Source organism: Megalobrama amblycephala, linkage group LG14 (genome assembly GCF_018812025.1).
Source record: "Megalobrama amblycephala isolate DHTTF-2021 linkage group LG14, ASM1881202v1, whole genome shotgun sequence".
Classification (NCBI taxonomy): Eukaryota; Metazoa; Chordata; class Actinopteri; order Cypriniformes; family Xenocyprididae; genus Megalobrama; species Megalobrama amblycephala.
The window spans coordinates 26,063,002-26,081,246 of NC_063057.1; the positions used below are offsets into that span (position 1 = coordinate 26,063,002).

The 18,245-nt window shown below is 38.7% G+C and overlaps 2 protein-coding genes across 2 annotated transcripts in view; both read left to right on the forward strand.

The window, feature by feature from the left end:
* Positions 1 to 498: 498 nt before the first annotated feature.
* On the forward strand, positions 499 to 5,045 carry LOC125246318 (gastrula zinc finger protein XlCGF8.2DB-like). Its single transcript, XM_048157274.1, has 3 exons — positions 499 to 744; positions 1,399 to 1,569; positions 2,983 to 5,045. The coding sequence occupies exons 2-3, from the start codon at positions 1,449 to 1,451 to the stop codon at positions 3,918 to 3,920; spliced, it is 1,059 nt and encodes a 352-aa protein (XP_048013231.1). The 5' UTR covers positions 499 to 744; positions 1,399 to 1,448; the 3' UTR covers positions 3,921 to 5,045.
* A 6,405-nt stretch (positions 5,046 to 11,450) lies between these two features.
* LOC125246302 (tripartite motif-containing protein 16-like) overlaps positions 11,451 to 18,245 on the forward strand; it is a 138,717-nt gene continuing 131,922 nt past the window's right edge. Inside the window, exon 1 of the mRNA XM_048157251.1 lies at positions 11,451 to 12,496. Within this exon, the coding sequence (XP_048013208.1) occupies positions 11,918 to 12,496 (579 nt within the window). The 5' untranslated portion in view covers positions 11,451 to 11,917. The remainder of the gene's footprint in view (positions 12,497 to 18,245) is intronic.

Here is an 18,245-nt window from a genome sequence, read left to right on the forward strand (position 1 = left end):
GCCTCAGACTCCAGAGGGTTAATTGCGGACCACTGTTCTAGTGTGTGCATTTGGAGAATTAAAATGCTACAAATGTCTTTGGTCTCCCACAGATTAAGATTTGAAAATCGTTTAGTGTTTCCCAGGCCTTAAAGAGCAGGGGGAAGCCCTGCCCATGACTGGTGACAATATGCCCTGTTTAGAAGGTCCCTCTGATCTTTAGCAATTGCAGGCCCATTTCTAGCTCAGGATGCAGGTACAGATTGGACAGGTGTATCATTCCTCCACCCACCAGGGATAATGTGGTGTTCTGTATCTTCTGTCTGCTTTCAAATGAGACCATACATTCATTTTATACTTTTCAACACTGACACGTGCATGAACTGGCTTTACTAATTTATACACTCATTTAAACACTTTAGAATAAAAACAACTCATAAATCACATTTGCACTATTTGTATTTTAATCTATTTGATCTATAAATGTATTTTGTGCCTATTATAAAACTATAAAATTATAGTTTCTCCATGTTGTTAAAATAATCACACCCTATCATTAGTAGTTCATTACTGGTTATAACATTGGACATGTAATTAAATATTTCACCATGTACTCAAATATTTAAATATTCAACTCAATTCCTAATATGCAGTTGTGATTATAGACATCAGCATGTGAAGTCATGCAGACTTTTATTTTGGTCTGGTTGTGTGACGTCATAAGGCGGCGTCGCGCTCCTGCATCTGTAGTGATTCTGCTGAAAGGTTAGTTTTTATGCATTTAAACTGTTTTAAATCTATACAAACCGTTAAAGCATGTTTTATAGTTTTACCAGCGACGCAATAGCTTAATTATTATTGAATTCAACATTGTAATAGGCTACTTTATCTGACATAAATAAACATTTTCTTTCTTAGGTAAATCGCATAAGCACGAGTAACAATGAAGACGAGTCTCATTTCGTTCCCTATATCGTGAATCAGTTGATTATAAACACGAGTTAGATGCTTTTCTGAGCTTTTCAAAACTTCGAGTCAATTGAATCAAATACTTTGATGAATGATTCACTGATTCGACTCACCGCACGCTGACGTCAGCAGCTGCTTAAAACATTTAAATGTTATTGAGTAATGACAGCTTTTACAAACCAAACTGAAAATGTTTTATTAAAGTATTAAATATAATCTACAAATTAATACAATAAATACTATATGTAAATAATAAAAATTCTATTATTAATTTTATTGCTAGTTAGTTTTGAGTGTTTTTAGTCTAATCAGGTCATTTAAGTCCATTAACTCTCACTCTGACACACTTACCAGTGCACTGAACTACTGAACTAGATCTGATTGAGACACTCAGAGACTAAGCTTGGATTAATTTTTTCTTACTGTTAATTATTCTCATCTTAAACACAGTAAAACCCCTGGTGAAGCGACTCAGATTCACGTGACACACTATTATAAAGATGCCGTTTATTAAAGAGGAGATTGAAGACATAAAGATGGCGTTTATGAAAGAGGAGAGTGAAGACATGAAGATTGAAGAAACATTCAGAGTGAAACATGAAGATACTGAGAAACAAACAGGTTGGTTTCATTCTCAAACCTTCTTATTGAAAAACTGGCAATTTTTATTTTATTTAAAAAAATAATAATTTTTAGGGAAAGAATTAAAAGGAATAAGATTGTTAAAAACAATTCAATTATAGTCAGTAATGTCAGGCATTGACTGTTGTGCTGAAGCATGGATGAACACCAGTAAACTCAAGCACTTTGGAAAGACTCAATCAAACGAATCCTATATGAGATTATTCAGATATACACAACAAAAAACCCATATCTTACATTTCATGCAAATTGAATAATTCTTGTAATAGGTTACTGTAGCACAGTTAAAGTTCGTGTTTGGGAAGGAAGAGGTCTGGGTCGACGAACAACTGCTGACTGAGCTTTTATTGAGAACAAAGTTCAACAGAAAGACTGTGCAGCGCACAACAACAGCAACATAAATAATCCACAAAGGGCTTCACACCAGATTCGGCAGACACAATCCACAAGGGCTTCACTCCAAGTAACGCGCTGTGCCTCAGTCAGCAGTTCCCCTCTCTCTCACACACTCCTGCTTCTCACGGCATCTTATCCTGTCTCCGCGCCAATCACTAGAACGAGAAACAGGTGTTCGTGATTTGTATTCAACCCACTCACTTACCAAGCGTCTCCCGCTATTCTCTCCGGTTGCAGACCTTGCTGAACCACGCCCCCCTCGCCACAGTTACGTTGATGCGACCCTTGATTTATACAAATAACAACTGAAATATCTATCAACTAAAACTGAGACATTGTTTCAAACCACATTCAGACATCATTAAAGCAAGTTTCTCCCTGTCATAAACTCTGGGGGCTTCTAATCAGTGAATTTTTAGGTGTGTTATATTTAAATGATGATTGTTTTCAGCCTCCACATTTATCAAGGTACGATTATACATACTATGGAACTGGCGCTATACAAATGTTTCATGAATCACACATGAATCCTGTCGAAGTTTTAAACTAAGCATCATGCTTATTAGTCTTGCAGGATTGAATTACTAACTTTCAACTACTGTATTTAAATTTTTGTTTCTTATATTATTGTAATATTTCTCTTATAACGTGTTATTACTATGTCTGTACTTTCTTCTGCACTGGAAGTTCCTTGTGACTACCATCCTGTGTTTACACGAAACCACTTTCAACTAAAAACGGAAAACTTGTTATGCGTTTTAGCCGTTTTGGTAAACTGAAAACACAAACTTTTGAAAATGGGTTTCAAAGTGCAAGTTGTTAAAAACGGTCTCCATGTAAACAACAAAAATTGTGACGTCATGCACATGCACATTATATGTTCAGTTTATAGTGTTGAATGTTGGTTTTGATGCTTTACATTTATAATTGTTTTGATGTCTGTTGCTTTGTACCATTAACGTGGGGTTAACTTTGTCTCCAATTTGTCTTTTTTAGACCTGACGTCGCTGAAAGAGGAGACTGAAGTACTGAATGAAATAGAAGAGAAAGATCAACAAAATAATCATCATGATTTAATAACTGGAGGGAAATATTTTGGTTGCTTACAGACTGAAAAGACATCCTCACGAAAAAGAGCTCAAAAGGCAGGGAATAGAAGTTATTTCACATGTCAACAATGTGCAAAGAGTTTCAAACACAAAGGAAGTTTTAACAAGCACCTAAGAATTCACACTGGAGAGAAGCCTTACACGTGCCCTCAGTGTGGAAAGAGTTTCAGTCAACATGAAAGCCTTAAATACCACATGGTATTTCACACTGGAGAGAAGCCTTACACTTGTCAACAGTGTGGAAGCAGGTTCACTCAAAAAGGAAGCCTTAACAGGCACATGAGCATTCACACTAGAGAGAGCCTTTTCACCTGCCTTCAGTGTGGAATGAGTTTCACTCTGAAAGGAAGCTTTAACAGACACATGAAAATCCACACCGGAGGGAAGTCTTACAAATGCCCTCAATGTGGAAAGAGTTTTGATCAAAATGGAAAACTTAAAGTCCACATGAGAATTCACACTAGAGAGAAACCTTACATGTGCTCTCAGTGTGGAAAGACGTTCACTCAAAAAGGACGCCAAAAACTACACATGAGGATTCACTCTGGAGAGAAACCCTACATGTGCTCTCAGTGTGGAAAGGGTTTCATTCAGAAGGGACACTTAGAAGACCACATGAGAATTCACACTGGAGAGAAGCCTTTCACCTGCCAACAGTGTGGAAAAAGTTTCACCAATAAAGGATATCTTGTTTACCACATGAGAATACACACTGGAGAGAAGCCTTACACCTGTCAACAGTGTGGAAAAAGATTCGCTCGAAAAGGAACTCTTAAAATCCACTTGAGAATTCACTCCGGAGAGAAACCCTACATTTGCGTTTAGTGTGGAGTAGTTTCAATAGTAGAGGAAACCCTAACAGGCACGTTAGAATTCACTCCATTGTGTGTTCGGTGTGGAAAAAGTTTAAAATAGGACACTTTAAAGACCACACGAGAATTCACACTGGAGAGAAGCCCTTCACCTGCAAACAATGTGGAAAAAGTTTTTAACCAAATAGGAATCCTTCACAGGCACGTTAGAGTTCACACTGGAGAGAAGCTGTTTAAATGTTGGCACTGTGAAAACACTTTCAGATATAAAGAAACCCTGAGTACCACATAAGGCATCGTATATGAGAGTTTCACTGAAAGGAATCACCTGAGGAGTCATGTAATAACTCACACCAGAGAGAAGCCATTCATGAAGCAAACCTTGAGATTTACATAAGCATCCTGATATACTCAGTTATATTTCTTTCTTTGCTTAGGGGTTAAAAGAGGTTTAAAATACCTGAACAGTGGACTTCCCTATTGCCAGCAGGAGCTGTGGGTATTCATTTCAGCAATAGCATTCAATTTCATTGTCAATGAGAATGTGGAGTGGTAATTACCCAGTCTTCTAAATTGGTTTAAAACTATGTAGCCACTGTCTGTTTTTAGCTTTTTTAACAAACGTGAAATGGGTAAAATATAAATCACTTTAATTGTAGTAGTGTGTAAAGGGGTCATACAATAGTTCTGAAAAGAACATTATTTTGTGTATTTACATTTTACATGGTTTTAGGTTAAAAAAAAGTCAAATATTTTACACATATCATACATTGTTGTTGCTCCTCTATGCCCCGCCTTTCTGATTTTTACAAAGCTCATTGGCCAGCGATCTAGTGCATTGTGAGTGGCCCGAATACCTTAAGCGTGTGATGGAAATGTCACGCCTCTTAAAGCAATATTGACAGGTGATAATATCGGTACTACCTTATCAGTTTGAGCCCGAATCTAATCCAGAAAATGCAGATGACCAAGCTGATCGATCAACTTTGCCAGTGCGACTGGACCAGAATGTATCAGATTGGTAAGGTTTTATTTGAAGGTTTTATTTTTATTTTGTTCCATGTCATGTTTAAGGGCATGAAAATGTCAGTGTCCCTACAATAACAGACCGGCACGCATTAATAAATTATTCATTCAAGAACGTTGTGCAAGTTTACTGCAAAAATGGAGTCACAAACTTCACATGATTTTGAAAACCCAGCATTTAGTTGATCCTGGTAAGCGCTCATTGTCACAGTTGTAAACACTACAGCGTTCTTTATCCACAAGGGGGTTTGGCTTCATGGCATTTTTTTTCCAGATGGGCCATTAAAGAACGCAATACATGCACATCTTCTGGAAAACCCAGTAATCCTTCAACCAATCAGATGACGACTTCAAAAATCCTGAAGTGTTTCCAATTTTTTGTGCCATCAGATATTCAGCCAATGGTCTGTTGGCATGATGTGGTTATTAAACAGAAATGTCCAATGTGAAGTACCCTTAAACATATTTACCGTAAATGCACAAATCAACTAATTCAGGAAATTAATGCCAGATTCCACCTTGCAAGCCAGTGTGTGGACAAATCAAATGGCACATTCACAGTTCTTAATGTTGCAAGAGGTCAGAGTAGTCCTTTTCATGTCCAATACAAAACATGGTGAGAACAAAATTCTGCAAAAAGTCTGCTGTGAATCAAATGAATGCCAAGTAAACATGGAAGTAGCACAGAGGAGTTGTCTGTTCTCCTATCAGTGTATGCATGTCAGATCTGTAAGTTACTGCACATTCTTATTTGTTTTAATGGACATGGTGAGAGCAAAGTGGTTTGGTGACAAGAAGAAAAACATATGCCTTGCTAGTCAGCACTGTTTGTAGAAACCTCAATTGGCAGCCCTCAAACAAAAAAGTTAATTTCAGTTTATCGGGTCCTATTATAGTCAGGGCGTCTTTGTTGTTTGAAACATCAAATTAAACTCATGGTACTGTGTTTCAAAGTACGCCATTCAAGTCTGCATGAGAACATTGCGAAATGGCATCTATTTCAAACAGACCGTAAGCTTCTCTGTACTGTCTCCAGCAGAGAAGAATTCCTACCCCAAAAGGCACAAACACATTCAGAGGAGAGCAATGTCACAGAAAACCCTGCTTTGTATCCTCCACATGATCTGGGACTGAAACAAATGGCGCAGTACATTCTACAGAACAAGAAGATACCTGCTGTCCGTACTACCAGACAATATACGTGCACCATCATTAGGCAAAAAATACCCAAAATATCTTTGTCCAGAAGAAACTATGTATCAGAGATGCCCAGGTGCCGTCCTCCTTAGTGACCCTATTCTAATTACAAAGAGGGCTATAATACACTCATACTGGTGCATTGTTGAAGGTAGAATGGTGTTATTAATATGCACATGTGCTATGCAATTACACTGTCTTCTGATTTAATACTTGGTTTGAATGATAGCCGTATCAGCCTACTGTAAGCAGTGCCTAGTGTGGAATGTTTTATCACTACTTTGAGTGGAAAGGCCAACTCCACATCATCCTTGACATACACTTATGCCTAACTTAAAGAAACCTTCTACAGGTAACCTTCCATGTATGATGTATGTTCGGTAAGAACAGCACTTTTCAATTTCTCCCAAGTGTGTAACTTTTTTTCCAGGCCCATACAGCAGAGCAGCTGAATTTAGATATAATAGATATAATAGGTGTTAAGTTTCCAGTGCTACATGCACACTTGCACTTTGAGGCCCTTACAGATCATGAGTACAAGTATTACTCCATTACTTGTGGTGATCATGGATTAACACACAAAAAAAGGTGTTTTCCATTTATCAGGTATGACTACTGTGATACTCCACTTGCTTTTGTCTTTACATTAACATGTATGTATTTGGCAGACACTTTTATCCAAAGCAACTTACATTGCATGTTTTTATCTGTTCATTGTAACTGGAATTTTTAAAAAAAATAATTTTTAAGTTTTCGCTGTTTGACCTTGTCATAATGTCTACCAGCTAGAGATAAATCACACATATTTCAAACCAATTTGCCATTCCTAGAAACAACATAATTTCGTATTAGGCAAAAATAATTGTTACCTTTCGGACTGGAAGTAGACTCCTCTAAATCACTGTCCACTGTAACTTTCTCTATTTATAATGTATAAAACACATAAATATGTATGTAATACATGTATCCAAAGCATTCTCAAAATCTGACTCTATTTTACAATTTGTGTAAACCACCTATTATAAAATAATTTAAAAAACAATATCTCTAAATCAAGGTTGATTTCATCAAGATTTAGTCTTAAGATTAAGTCTCCCAAGCATCCTTTTTGGAGGGCCAGAAGAATTTTGCTCATTTTGGCCAGCTGAACGGTGCCCTCAGGTAAGCAGTAAAACTGATGATGTACTCAAATGTCATGGCCCAGGAAGTCAGTCAGTTGATCTAGCTCTCTGTTGCTCAAATTGAGAACTTCAGAGAGGGTACCAATCTGTTTCCTCAACTTTGTGGAAGCGAGAGTTTGAGTATTCTTAGCACTGCATGTACCTGCAAATTCACAGATACAGTCAGAGCCTCTGAAAAAGGTAATTGCAGACGGACATGCAAAGAGAAAAGGATTCTCATTCAGTACTCCACACCTACTCCAGTTTTTAATTGGCAGGCTGATCGACTCTTACACTGAATGAGTTACAAGTACTGGAACCTTCCTGCCTTTTATCTCTATACGCTTGAAGTATTGAGAGTTTATTTTCCAACTCTGTGAGGGCCATGCTAATATCTGGATGAACGTCTGATTGGTTGCTGGAGGTGTATGTGGACGAAGGCATTTGTGACACTTCCCCTTCTCATCTACAATTAAAAACATAATCTGAGTTAATGTAACCTTGGCCAATTTTGACCAATGCTGAGATGATGGCTGTGTTGACAAGTTTGTGGTAAATTTTCTCTTGCTCATCAAGATACATTTAATATCTATATATTAAATTCCACTTGGCTTCCTCCAGTGTACTCCAGGCTGTTGAAGAAATATACTCGGCCATTGAGTCTGATACAGCTGTTCTCAAATTTTGCTGTTGCTTTGTTTCCATGTTTTTGATGGTAGAATGGCTCTCAACAGGCATTGTGATTTTGTTCAGACTATGTCCAAGTTTCACACTGCCTTTTCATTGGTCTCTTCATTGCATCAAGCTGTTCTTTTAACTGCATTAATGGCATGCATAAAGTTTGTGGAATGGGTGAGCTCTTCTATGATACAAAGTCACATCAGATCACAAAAAGAAGTAATTTCAAACCCTTGACTGACACTGTGAAGTGAGATTGGAGTAAAAACATGTCATTAAATGATCTCTTTTGTTGGACAACAGGTTTGTACAATCCTTGTACAAGACCAGGTGTTCAGAGTACATCTGTTTGTGTACTTCAAGATAAGTTTTTTTACACAGTCTCTACAATCGATGACCTATAGCCTTTTGGTGGCGTGGTGGAGTTCAGCACTATACCAAGGGGAAGAGTGAACAAATTAAACAGTTTTCACAGGAGCCATAATATCAAGTATTTGAGAAAAACTGTCATAAAAATGTAGTCAGATGTGGAAGAATTAAAGCAGCACTGGTTTATAGAATGGTCAATAATTCCATCCAAAACATTATGGTCAATATTTTTAATATTACGAAATGAAACCGATAGGAAGTTCAGTAAAAGTTAAATTAAAAGGGATGACACCAGAACAACATACTAGATATAACCTAACAAGGTTCACATACGGGACATCTTGCGAGGAGGCTCGCAGAGAGCCTTCAATTCAAACCTGCTATTTTAGCGGAGCTCTTAGAGAGTGGAGGCCTCAATAAAGAAAACTCAAACAAGAGGAGGCCTGACGACACTCATATTAACCAAGGAGGCTCAAGAGAGAGCCTGACGACTTAGGAAATGATAGCCGAGCTCTATGAGCGAAGGCCTCAACATAGCGACTCTCTTAACAAGAGGAGGCCTAACAATGCTCCACATACATGATATCTTACAAGGAGGCTCACAGAGAGCCTGCAACTCAAAGCTGATATCATGGCAGAGCTCAAGAGAGTGGAGGCCTCAATAAAGATAATTTTCTGAGTGAGAGGAGGCCTAGCAAAGCTCAAATTTAGCCATCTTATGCAAACTTGGCAAATAAAACAACTGCTCCAAGAGCAGAGGCCTCAGCATAATGACTTTTATGGAGTGGAGGCATAACAACACACCACAAACATGATATCTTGCAAGGAGGCTCACAGAGAGCCAACTGTTATTCAACTGTTGGCAACTGTTATTCTGGCAGAGCTCTATAGAGCGGAGGCCTTAATGAAGACTACATTGTCAAAAGAGAGGAGGCCTAATGATGCTCATATTATAGAAATCAAATCTAAATGAAGCTAAAAAGCACTACTTTCAGTACAGCCAGAGTAGCCAAGGTGGCTCAAAAAAGAGCCTAACAACTTGACAACCTAACAAAAAAGCTTAACAACTCAGCATCACCAGCAGATGGAGCTCTGCAGACAGAGGCCTTAAAACACTGGCCTAACAATATCAAAAAACACAGAAAACTAGTTACTTAAAAATACAAGCAAAGATAACGCTTTCTGAAGGAAACTCAAGGAAGTGGAAAAAACCCTTTTAAAACAAAATAGTCACTAAGGAGGCTCACAGAGAGCTTACTACTCAGTAAACTATCTTGTGTCAGACAGCGCATTTATAGCTAGCCACTAATAAGTGATAAGTGAAGTGATATGTGGCCAAGTATGGTGACCCATACTCGGAATTTGTGCTCTGCATTTAACCCATCCAAGTGCACACACACAGCAGTGAACACACACACCGTGAACACACACCCGGAGCAGTGGGCAGCCGTTGGGGGTACGGTGCCTTGCTCAAGGGTCTCACCTCAGTCGTGGTATTGAGGGTGGGGAGAGCGCTGGATATTCACTCCCCTCACCAACAATCCCTGCCGGACCTGAGACTCGAACCCATGACCTTTGGGTTACAAGCCCGACTCTCTATCCATTAGGCCACGACTGCCCTTGCCATACCATCAGAAAGACGGATGTAAAAAAACATGTCAGAACCCCTCCTGGCTCCTGCATTCCCTCAACATCAGCATAATTTGCATGAGTGCGATGGATGGGGGTAGAATAGGGCTTTCCCCAAGATCTCCACACCTCAGTTTAAAGATCTGGGAGAAGTGGATGGCTTGTACAAGCTGGATGGTTATGTCCCCACAGGAAACATTAATTGAGGCAGCTGCGAGGGGGCTCATGCTGCTTATTTCCATGGGAGATCTAATCTTGCCGAGGTGTGGAACATAACATCCAATAAGTTGTCATACGTGGGGCAAGCGGGCTGAGAGCACCCGGAAGCATTATTGATCTCATCAGCCACATCTTGCTCATCATGGCTTGCAGCAAGGTGTTTCAGCACAGTACTGATGAAGTCATCACGATTGTTCATTTGAAATCAATTCCAATGATTCAGAGTTTTGTCATAATAGGCACAAGTGAACAGTTACATGCCTCCATATTCATGCACTTGCAAAATGAGATAATCAGACACTCCAAACTTTGATGAAATGTGTGAAAACATGTAAGTCCATTTATCTTATTAAGAAAAGACAATCATACTACAACCAGAATAACGTGATCTGTGAATCCGCCGTGCCATCTGCAGATGCCAACTAAAGCTCTATCATGCAAAAAGGAAGCCATATGTGAACATGGTCCAGAAGTGGCGTTGTGTCCTGTGGACCAAGGCTCATTTAAAATGGACTGTTGAAAAGTGGAAAAGTGTTCTATGGTCAGACGAGTCCAAATTTGACATTCTTGTTGGAAATCACGGACGCTGTGTCCTCCGGGCTAAAGAGGAGGGAGTTCAGCGTTCAGTTCAAAAGCCAGCATCTCTGATGGTATGGGGGTGCATAAGTGCATACGGTATGGGCAGCTTGTTTTGGAAAGCACTATGAATGCTGAAAAGTATATAAAGGTTTTAGAGCAACGTATGCTCCCCTCCAGATGACGTCTATTTCAGGGAAGGCCTTGTGTATTTCAGCAGGACAATGCAAAACCACATACTGCAGCTATTACAACAGCATGGCTTTGTCGTAGAAGAGTCCGGGTGCTGAACTGGCCTGCCTGCAGTCCAGATCTTTCACCTATAGAGAACATTTGGTGCATCATTAAACGATAGACAACCACAAACTCTTCAGCAGCTGGAAACCTATATCAGGCAAGAATGGGACCAAATTCCCACACCAAAACTCCAAAAACTCATAACTTTGATGCCCAGACATCTTCACACTGTTTTAAAAAGAAGAGGAGATGCTACACCAGGGGTGGGCAAACTCAGTCCTGGAGGGCTGCTGTCCCTGCAGTTTTGCTCCAACCCTAGCTAATCAAGGTCTTCAGAATTACATGCAGGTGAGTTTTATCAGGGTTGCTGCTAAACACTGCAGGACAGTGGCCCTCCAGGACCAAGTTTGCCCACCCCTGTGCTACACCATGGTAAACATGCCCCCTTCCCAACTATTTTGAGATCTGTAGCAGGCATCACATTTGAAATCAGCTCATTTTGTGCATAAAATTGTAAAATTTCTCAGTTTACACATTTGTTATGTTATTGATTTGTTCTATTGTGAATAAAATATTGGCTCATCTTATTTGAAAATTGTCCTAACTTTTCTGGGAATTCGGGTTGTATTATTGAAGGATTTCGTTATACACAAAATAAAGTAATTAGAATGCAGTATTACTGCACTTTTTAAGGGTGTTGTCTTGCTTCACTGTAACTTATATTGTTTGAGTGTCTCTCTGACACTCATATCTAGTGGACATTTTATTTTCTGTGACCTTTAGACTTGAAGACTTTAGACTTTTAGACACATCACTTAAACACATAATCAGGAAACAAGAATCACCTGAGTTCAGGGAAAAAGAAACCAAAGTGTAGTTGAGCTGTTGTGTGTTTGTGTCTCTGTATTCATGCAGTAAAATGGCAGAAGCCAGAATTTCAGTGGATCAGAATGAGTTCCTGTGTCCAGTGTGTCTGGATCTCCTGAAGGATCCAGTGACCACTTCCTGTGGACACAGTTACTGTAAGAGCTGTATTACAGACTGCTGGGATCAGGAGGATCAGATGAGAGTCTACAGCTGCCCTCAGTGTAGACAGACCTTCAGTCCAAGACCTGCTTTAGCGAAAAACACCATGCTGGCTGAAGTGGTGGAGAAACTGAAGAAGACGAAACTTCCCGCTGACTGTTACGCTGGAGCTGGAGATGTGCAGTGTGACGTCTGTACTGGAAGAAAACACAAAGCCGTCAAGTCCTGTCTGATGTGTCTGGAGTCTTACTGCCAAACTCATTTTGACCGTCATGAGGATTTTCACTCAAGTAAGCCACATAAAGTGACTGAAGCCACTGGACGACTGCAGGAGATGATCTGCCAGAAACATGACAAGATCCTTGAGGTTTTCTGCTGCACTGATCAGAAGTGTATATGTCTGCTGTGTACGATGGAAGAACATAAAAACCACGACACTGTATCAGCTGCAGCACAGAGGACAGAGAAACAGGTATGAAAACAGTAGTTCACCAAAAAACAAACAAAAAAAAAAAAACGTGAAGTTGAAAAAGTGAAAAAACTGAGACATTAAGTGTGTTCTACTTCGGCTGGATGTAACCAATCAGCGAGAGTTGCCATGTGCAGTCGAGGAGGAGCTGAGACTTGTGAAGTCTGAAACTTTCTGCTTCCCATAGTGACGCTTGTGTGTCCTGTGTTGCATTTTCATTCAATTCTTTATGTACTGCTTAATACAGCATCTGTCTGTACAAGAATTACAAGCCTATATTATTGAAATACAAATTAAGTGAGTCTATATACTTTTACCAGTGTTATTTTGATAAACTTGACACAATACAACATTACGATTACATGAAAATAGCTTTTACTATTAAAAATACAGATTTGTGAGCATTAGTAGAACTTAAGGTGTCAGAATAAACTTGAAACACACGTGATCATTGTCATGTGGTGAATCCGTCCAATCGCGAAACAGCTTGTCGTCATCAGAGCTCATGCAGCCACTCTGTAGAAGCTGCTCAGAATGAACCAGTCGGGTGCTGTCAAATCACTCTTGTTGTACTTTGATGTGCTGTCTGAAATCAGACAAAAATCTTTTGTGTTGAGCAAGAGAAAACCCTATGAGTTTAATACAACATGAGGATGAGTAAATTATGGCAAAATTTCAATTTTGGGTGAATTAAATTTTCATATTATTTATGAAATTAATTGTCTCTCACCACGTCACCAAAACTGGACTAAAATCAACTGTTCACGTGATGATATAGTGGTAGTTTTTCAAAGTAACATTTCATATTTTTGGTTTGTCCTTTAGCACCAGCTGAAGGAGACACAGAGGTTGTTCCAGCAGAGGATCCAGCAGAGAGAGAAAGATCTTCAGCAGCTGAAAGAGGCTGTGAAGTCTCATAAGGTGAGTCTGGAGAAGAAGAGAAGTTTGAGAAGTCTCAGTCAGGACTCACTGAAGCCACTGTGTGATTGTGATGTGTGTCCTAACAGCGCTCTGCACAGACAGCAGTGGAGGACAGTGAGAGGATCTTCACTGAGCTCATCCGCTCCATTGAGAGAAGCCGCTCTGAGGCCACACAGCGGATCAGAGATCAGGAAAAGACTGCAGTGAGTCGAGCTGAAGGACGACTGGAGCAAATGGAGCAGGAGATCAATGATTTGAGGAGGATAGAGGCTGAGCTGGAGCAGCTTTCACACACACAGGATCACATCCATTTCCTGCAGGTAACAGAGATCTAGAAGAACAGGATCTTAGTGGACTTGAGCCGTTGACTGAAGTGTTGATTTGTGTTTGATCATCAAGTGTTTTCCTAGAAATTTCACATATAGTGTAAGCGTCAAACAGTAGAACTTATAGCTCTAACATGATATAATGAATATGAGAAGAATGAAGCTGATGCTGTGAAAGTGCTGGATTGAGGAGAGTTACTAAAGATCAAGCAGAGCTGCTCAAATCTGACAGTAGAGCAGGTTATAGGCTGAAGTGTGGAGGTGATGAGCTTTGATTTCTGTTTTCTGTAGAGTTTCCAGTCTCTCTCAGCTCCTCCTGAATCTACAGACGTAAATGACGATCCCTTCAGTTTTCTCTCCTCTTTTGATGGCGTGAGAGAATCTGTCCGTCAGCTGAGAGACAAACTGGAGGATTTCTGCAAAGAGGAGCTCAAGAAGTTCTCTGACAGAGGTAAAGTCCTGGGGCCTGATGTATAAAAAAGGCATTGAAATGTGTATTGGGATGTATAAAAAGTACATTTAGCGTAAATATGTGCACACCGTCCAAACACTCGAGACTATGCATAACAGACGTAAACCAGTAAGTTAGTAAGCTGTGCGTAATGCACAAATAAATGTGAGCACTGTTTAATTTGTACTAGAAGATAGGTGCTCATTTGTAAAGTAAACAAAAAAGGATCATATTTAAATGCATAAAATAACTAATTTGACATTCTGGCATTTATGTGCTGGTGACTTTATTCACATTCCTGTACATGGGTATTCAAAAGAGAACACATTTTCCCCCTTTGTACTGAGTTTAATTTAGGTATGATAGAACAGTTGCAACTAATTTATTTTGACTAATTTAACTTATATAAAGTTAAACATTCAGTGTTCACTTTTTTATTCACAAGTTTTTGAAACAGTCTTTACAGTCTAGCTTAGAATTGATGAAGAGTTCATTGATTATATTAAGTTCAATGAAGGTTGAATAATCTTTGAACTACAGTATGTAGTTATCTGCATGTCTCATGAAGATGCAACAATAGAGAAGGCGGCATTGGGGGCTTTGAGAATCAGAACTTATCTGTTTCCATTAAAAATATACTGTATAAAATTCTAAAATATTTTTTAGCATTTTTTTTCACCTAATTTACTTTATATGCAAAATTGCAGCTTCTCGTCAGATTTTCTTTCCAATCAAATGCTCTCTAGAATCTGAATCCCCGCCCCTTACATGATAAATAGACACTGAAGCTGCGGCTGAAATCGGTCATTTGTTTACACATTTACTGTTTTCTACATGGTGAATGGCACATAGTGCACTATATAGGGGATAGGGAACAATTCAGACAGAGTAAATATGCTTTCCTTTGATGCAAATGAAGTCTGGTTTCACGTTAGTGTTACGTGAACATTATATACTTGTAGACGTGTGTGTGGTTCTAAATGAAAACAAACATGAATAACAGCATTATGAAATAAGTATATATATTCATTCCAATAGCTAAATAGTAACACATGCAATTATGCAAACATGTCACAGATTATACTGAATATAACTGCTTAATCAAGCCAAAGTATCAAACTATACAATATAGATCAATAATATGTGCACTAGATCCACAAAACATTAATATACACAGAGAGACATTAGTGATAAATATCAAATATCAGTGAATCAGTATCTACCAGCAATTATTCTGTGATCTATGCTGCCTTTCTTAAAATAATCACACTCTTCATGTCTATTGATTTCCACAGTCTCTTCCACCAACATTGTTCCCAGGACCAGGAACGACTTCCTACATAGTAAGTCACTAAGAAAACAAGCAGAAAAACTCACTGAGTGTGTTCATGTTCTTCCTGTAGAAGGAGAAAGAAAACATGACAGAAGAGTTTTATAGTTGATCATGAAAAAGATGATTTGCACAGGATATCTGGTAAGGGCAAGCTCACACTACAGGACTACGAGGACATGAATCGCCATGCTGCTCATAAGTTTTGTTGTCGTCTGTTGTCTTAACCCCTTTACGTATAAAGGTAGCCGGCAGCACCAGATTATTGTTGTTCAACATTCACTGCACTTTAAATCATCACACTCTTACTTTTTTGGCACAAACTGAGCATTATTAGAAAGATTAAAGACTCCAACTTCGATATTAGACCACTGCTTATGATAAACTAGTTTGCAGTGACATTAATTTTTTAATTTATGTCAAGTGTGCAAAATAATCAATCTGTAATTTTTTATATTTTGAATAGAATATCAACACACAAATTCAGTCACATCTGCTCTGGTTTGTTGGCGTGCGCACAGATGCACTAGACATCATTTGTTTGAGCTCTTATTTGAAAAGTGCACATAAAAGTGCACAATTTCTATTAATTTCCCACTGAATTATACAATCTAAGGAGCTGAAAGAGCATTCAGAGCGAGCTCTGTCTCTCCTCTTCCTGGTTTGTGAGAGTTATGATATGAATAACGATTGGTTACATTATAAATGCTAAGCAGGTGTAGAGATTAGCTGAATATAAAATGCTAAATATAACATGTCAATATCATTATGACTAAAATCTACATTAGATTCTGATCAGAAATTAACACAAACACTCAATGGTGGTTTAAAGTTAGTTTTGAGTAAAAGTGTAATATTAATCTTTTAAATTATGTTATGCAGCTTGATGTTATTGTCACACTGCATGGGTTATGGGAAACATTCAGATGATGGAGCTCCAATCAAAAGGACTTTAATGAACAAACGCAGGAGATCAACATACAGGGCACAACATAGACGTGAAACAATGACGTACAACATTGACGACAACCGACAAAGACTGAGGGAGAACACGGAATATATACAAGTCAGACAAAGGGGCAAACAAGGCTAATTAAACAAGACACAGCTGGGACTAATAGAACTCAATCAGGGTAACCAAGGGAACTAACAAGTGGCGGGAAAACTGAACGAAAGAACATGTGACACAGGGGAAACATATACAGAACACTGACAGCTATAAGGTCACAAGATTTTTTTTTTATAGAAAGACTTCAGATAATAGGTGGATTCATGTAAAGTGGGATGAAAGTGGTGTAGATAGGCAAGCCATAATGCCAAAATAAAGGCCAAAAATACAAACAAAAGAATAATGATAAAAGAATAATGAAGATTTGGTCTCATGCTGGCAGAGATGTGAAAGGTTCATTGAATGAGAACAAAAGAAACATGACTTGAGCAGTTCTCCCTGCTCAGAGATAATAGACTGCAAATATGTGTTTACAGGACAATAAAATATTTTATTAGCATCTAATCAGCCCTCTCTAAAAACTCACCTGACATGTTCTGACTATATGCTAAAATGCATAGTTTTAGAGATATCATCCTCAGATTTGAAATGAAGCATGACCACACTTGTGGCTTCACTTTAATTGTGGTTATAAGTTATTATACCACATTTATATAATATTATTATACATTTAATTATTATATTAATATTTTAGTTTTTTATGTTTGAGCTTATATATCTCCATATTAATAACAGTCTGAGTAATTGTCTTCAACTGTAAACTCTGCCAGTGTTGGCTTCAATAATAATAATAATAATAATGATTCTGACATTTATGCCCCACTTGCCAAACTGGGGGTGTCTGGTAAGGGGTTAACAGGGTTCATACTACACAACACAACGCGATAAGGTGCACAAACTACAAGGTCTTTGGCCAAGTGGCAACACTGATCAACAAAGAAAAAATGTTTTCTCACATGAATTCACATGAGACTTTAGAGAGCCGCTCATGTTTGCAGTGCAAGTCATATGTACAGAAAAAAAGATGCAACAAAAAAGAGGGGGAAAATGGTCAGAAATACATGCAGGCTGGCTGTCCATGTCTGTTTAGCAGAAAACTGATAGTAAACAAAATAGATCATAATGTAGAAGACCACTTTTAGATTTTAAAAATATATTTATTCTTAGTATGTCAGGGTTATACCTGCTTTGAGTTTGTTTTTGACCTGTTTCCCTGTTCTGTTCATGTATGAGTTTGTTTTTCTTTAGTCACAATCTCTTTTTTTCAATTTCCCGCCACTTGTTTGTTCCCATGGTTACAGTCATTGAGTTCATTTGTCCCAACTGTGTCTCATTAATTATCTTGTTAGCTCCCCTGTTTGTTTTTGTATTTAAACACTGACGAGGACAGACAGAGAACCACAGTGTTAAGTTGGTTGTTCTGTTCTGAGTTCTACATGTTTTATAGAGTTTTAAGTTTGTTGGAATAAAGAAGCTGCTACAACAAGATCCTGATTATCTTCCTTTGTGCTGCAACCAGCAACCGTGACAGAAGGACAGACCATTTTAAAGATGGATCTAGCAGCAGTGCCGAGTCCTCGTCCCGAGTCCAGAGGCGACTCCCTTCCTCCTCCCAAGGTGACTCCCTTCCTCATCCCGAGATGACTCCCTTCCTCATCCCGAGATGACTCCCTTCCTCATCCCAAGTCCAGAGGCGACTGCCTTCCTCGTCCCGA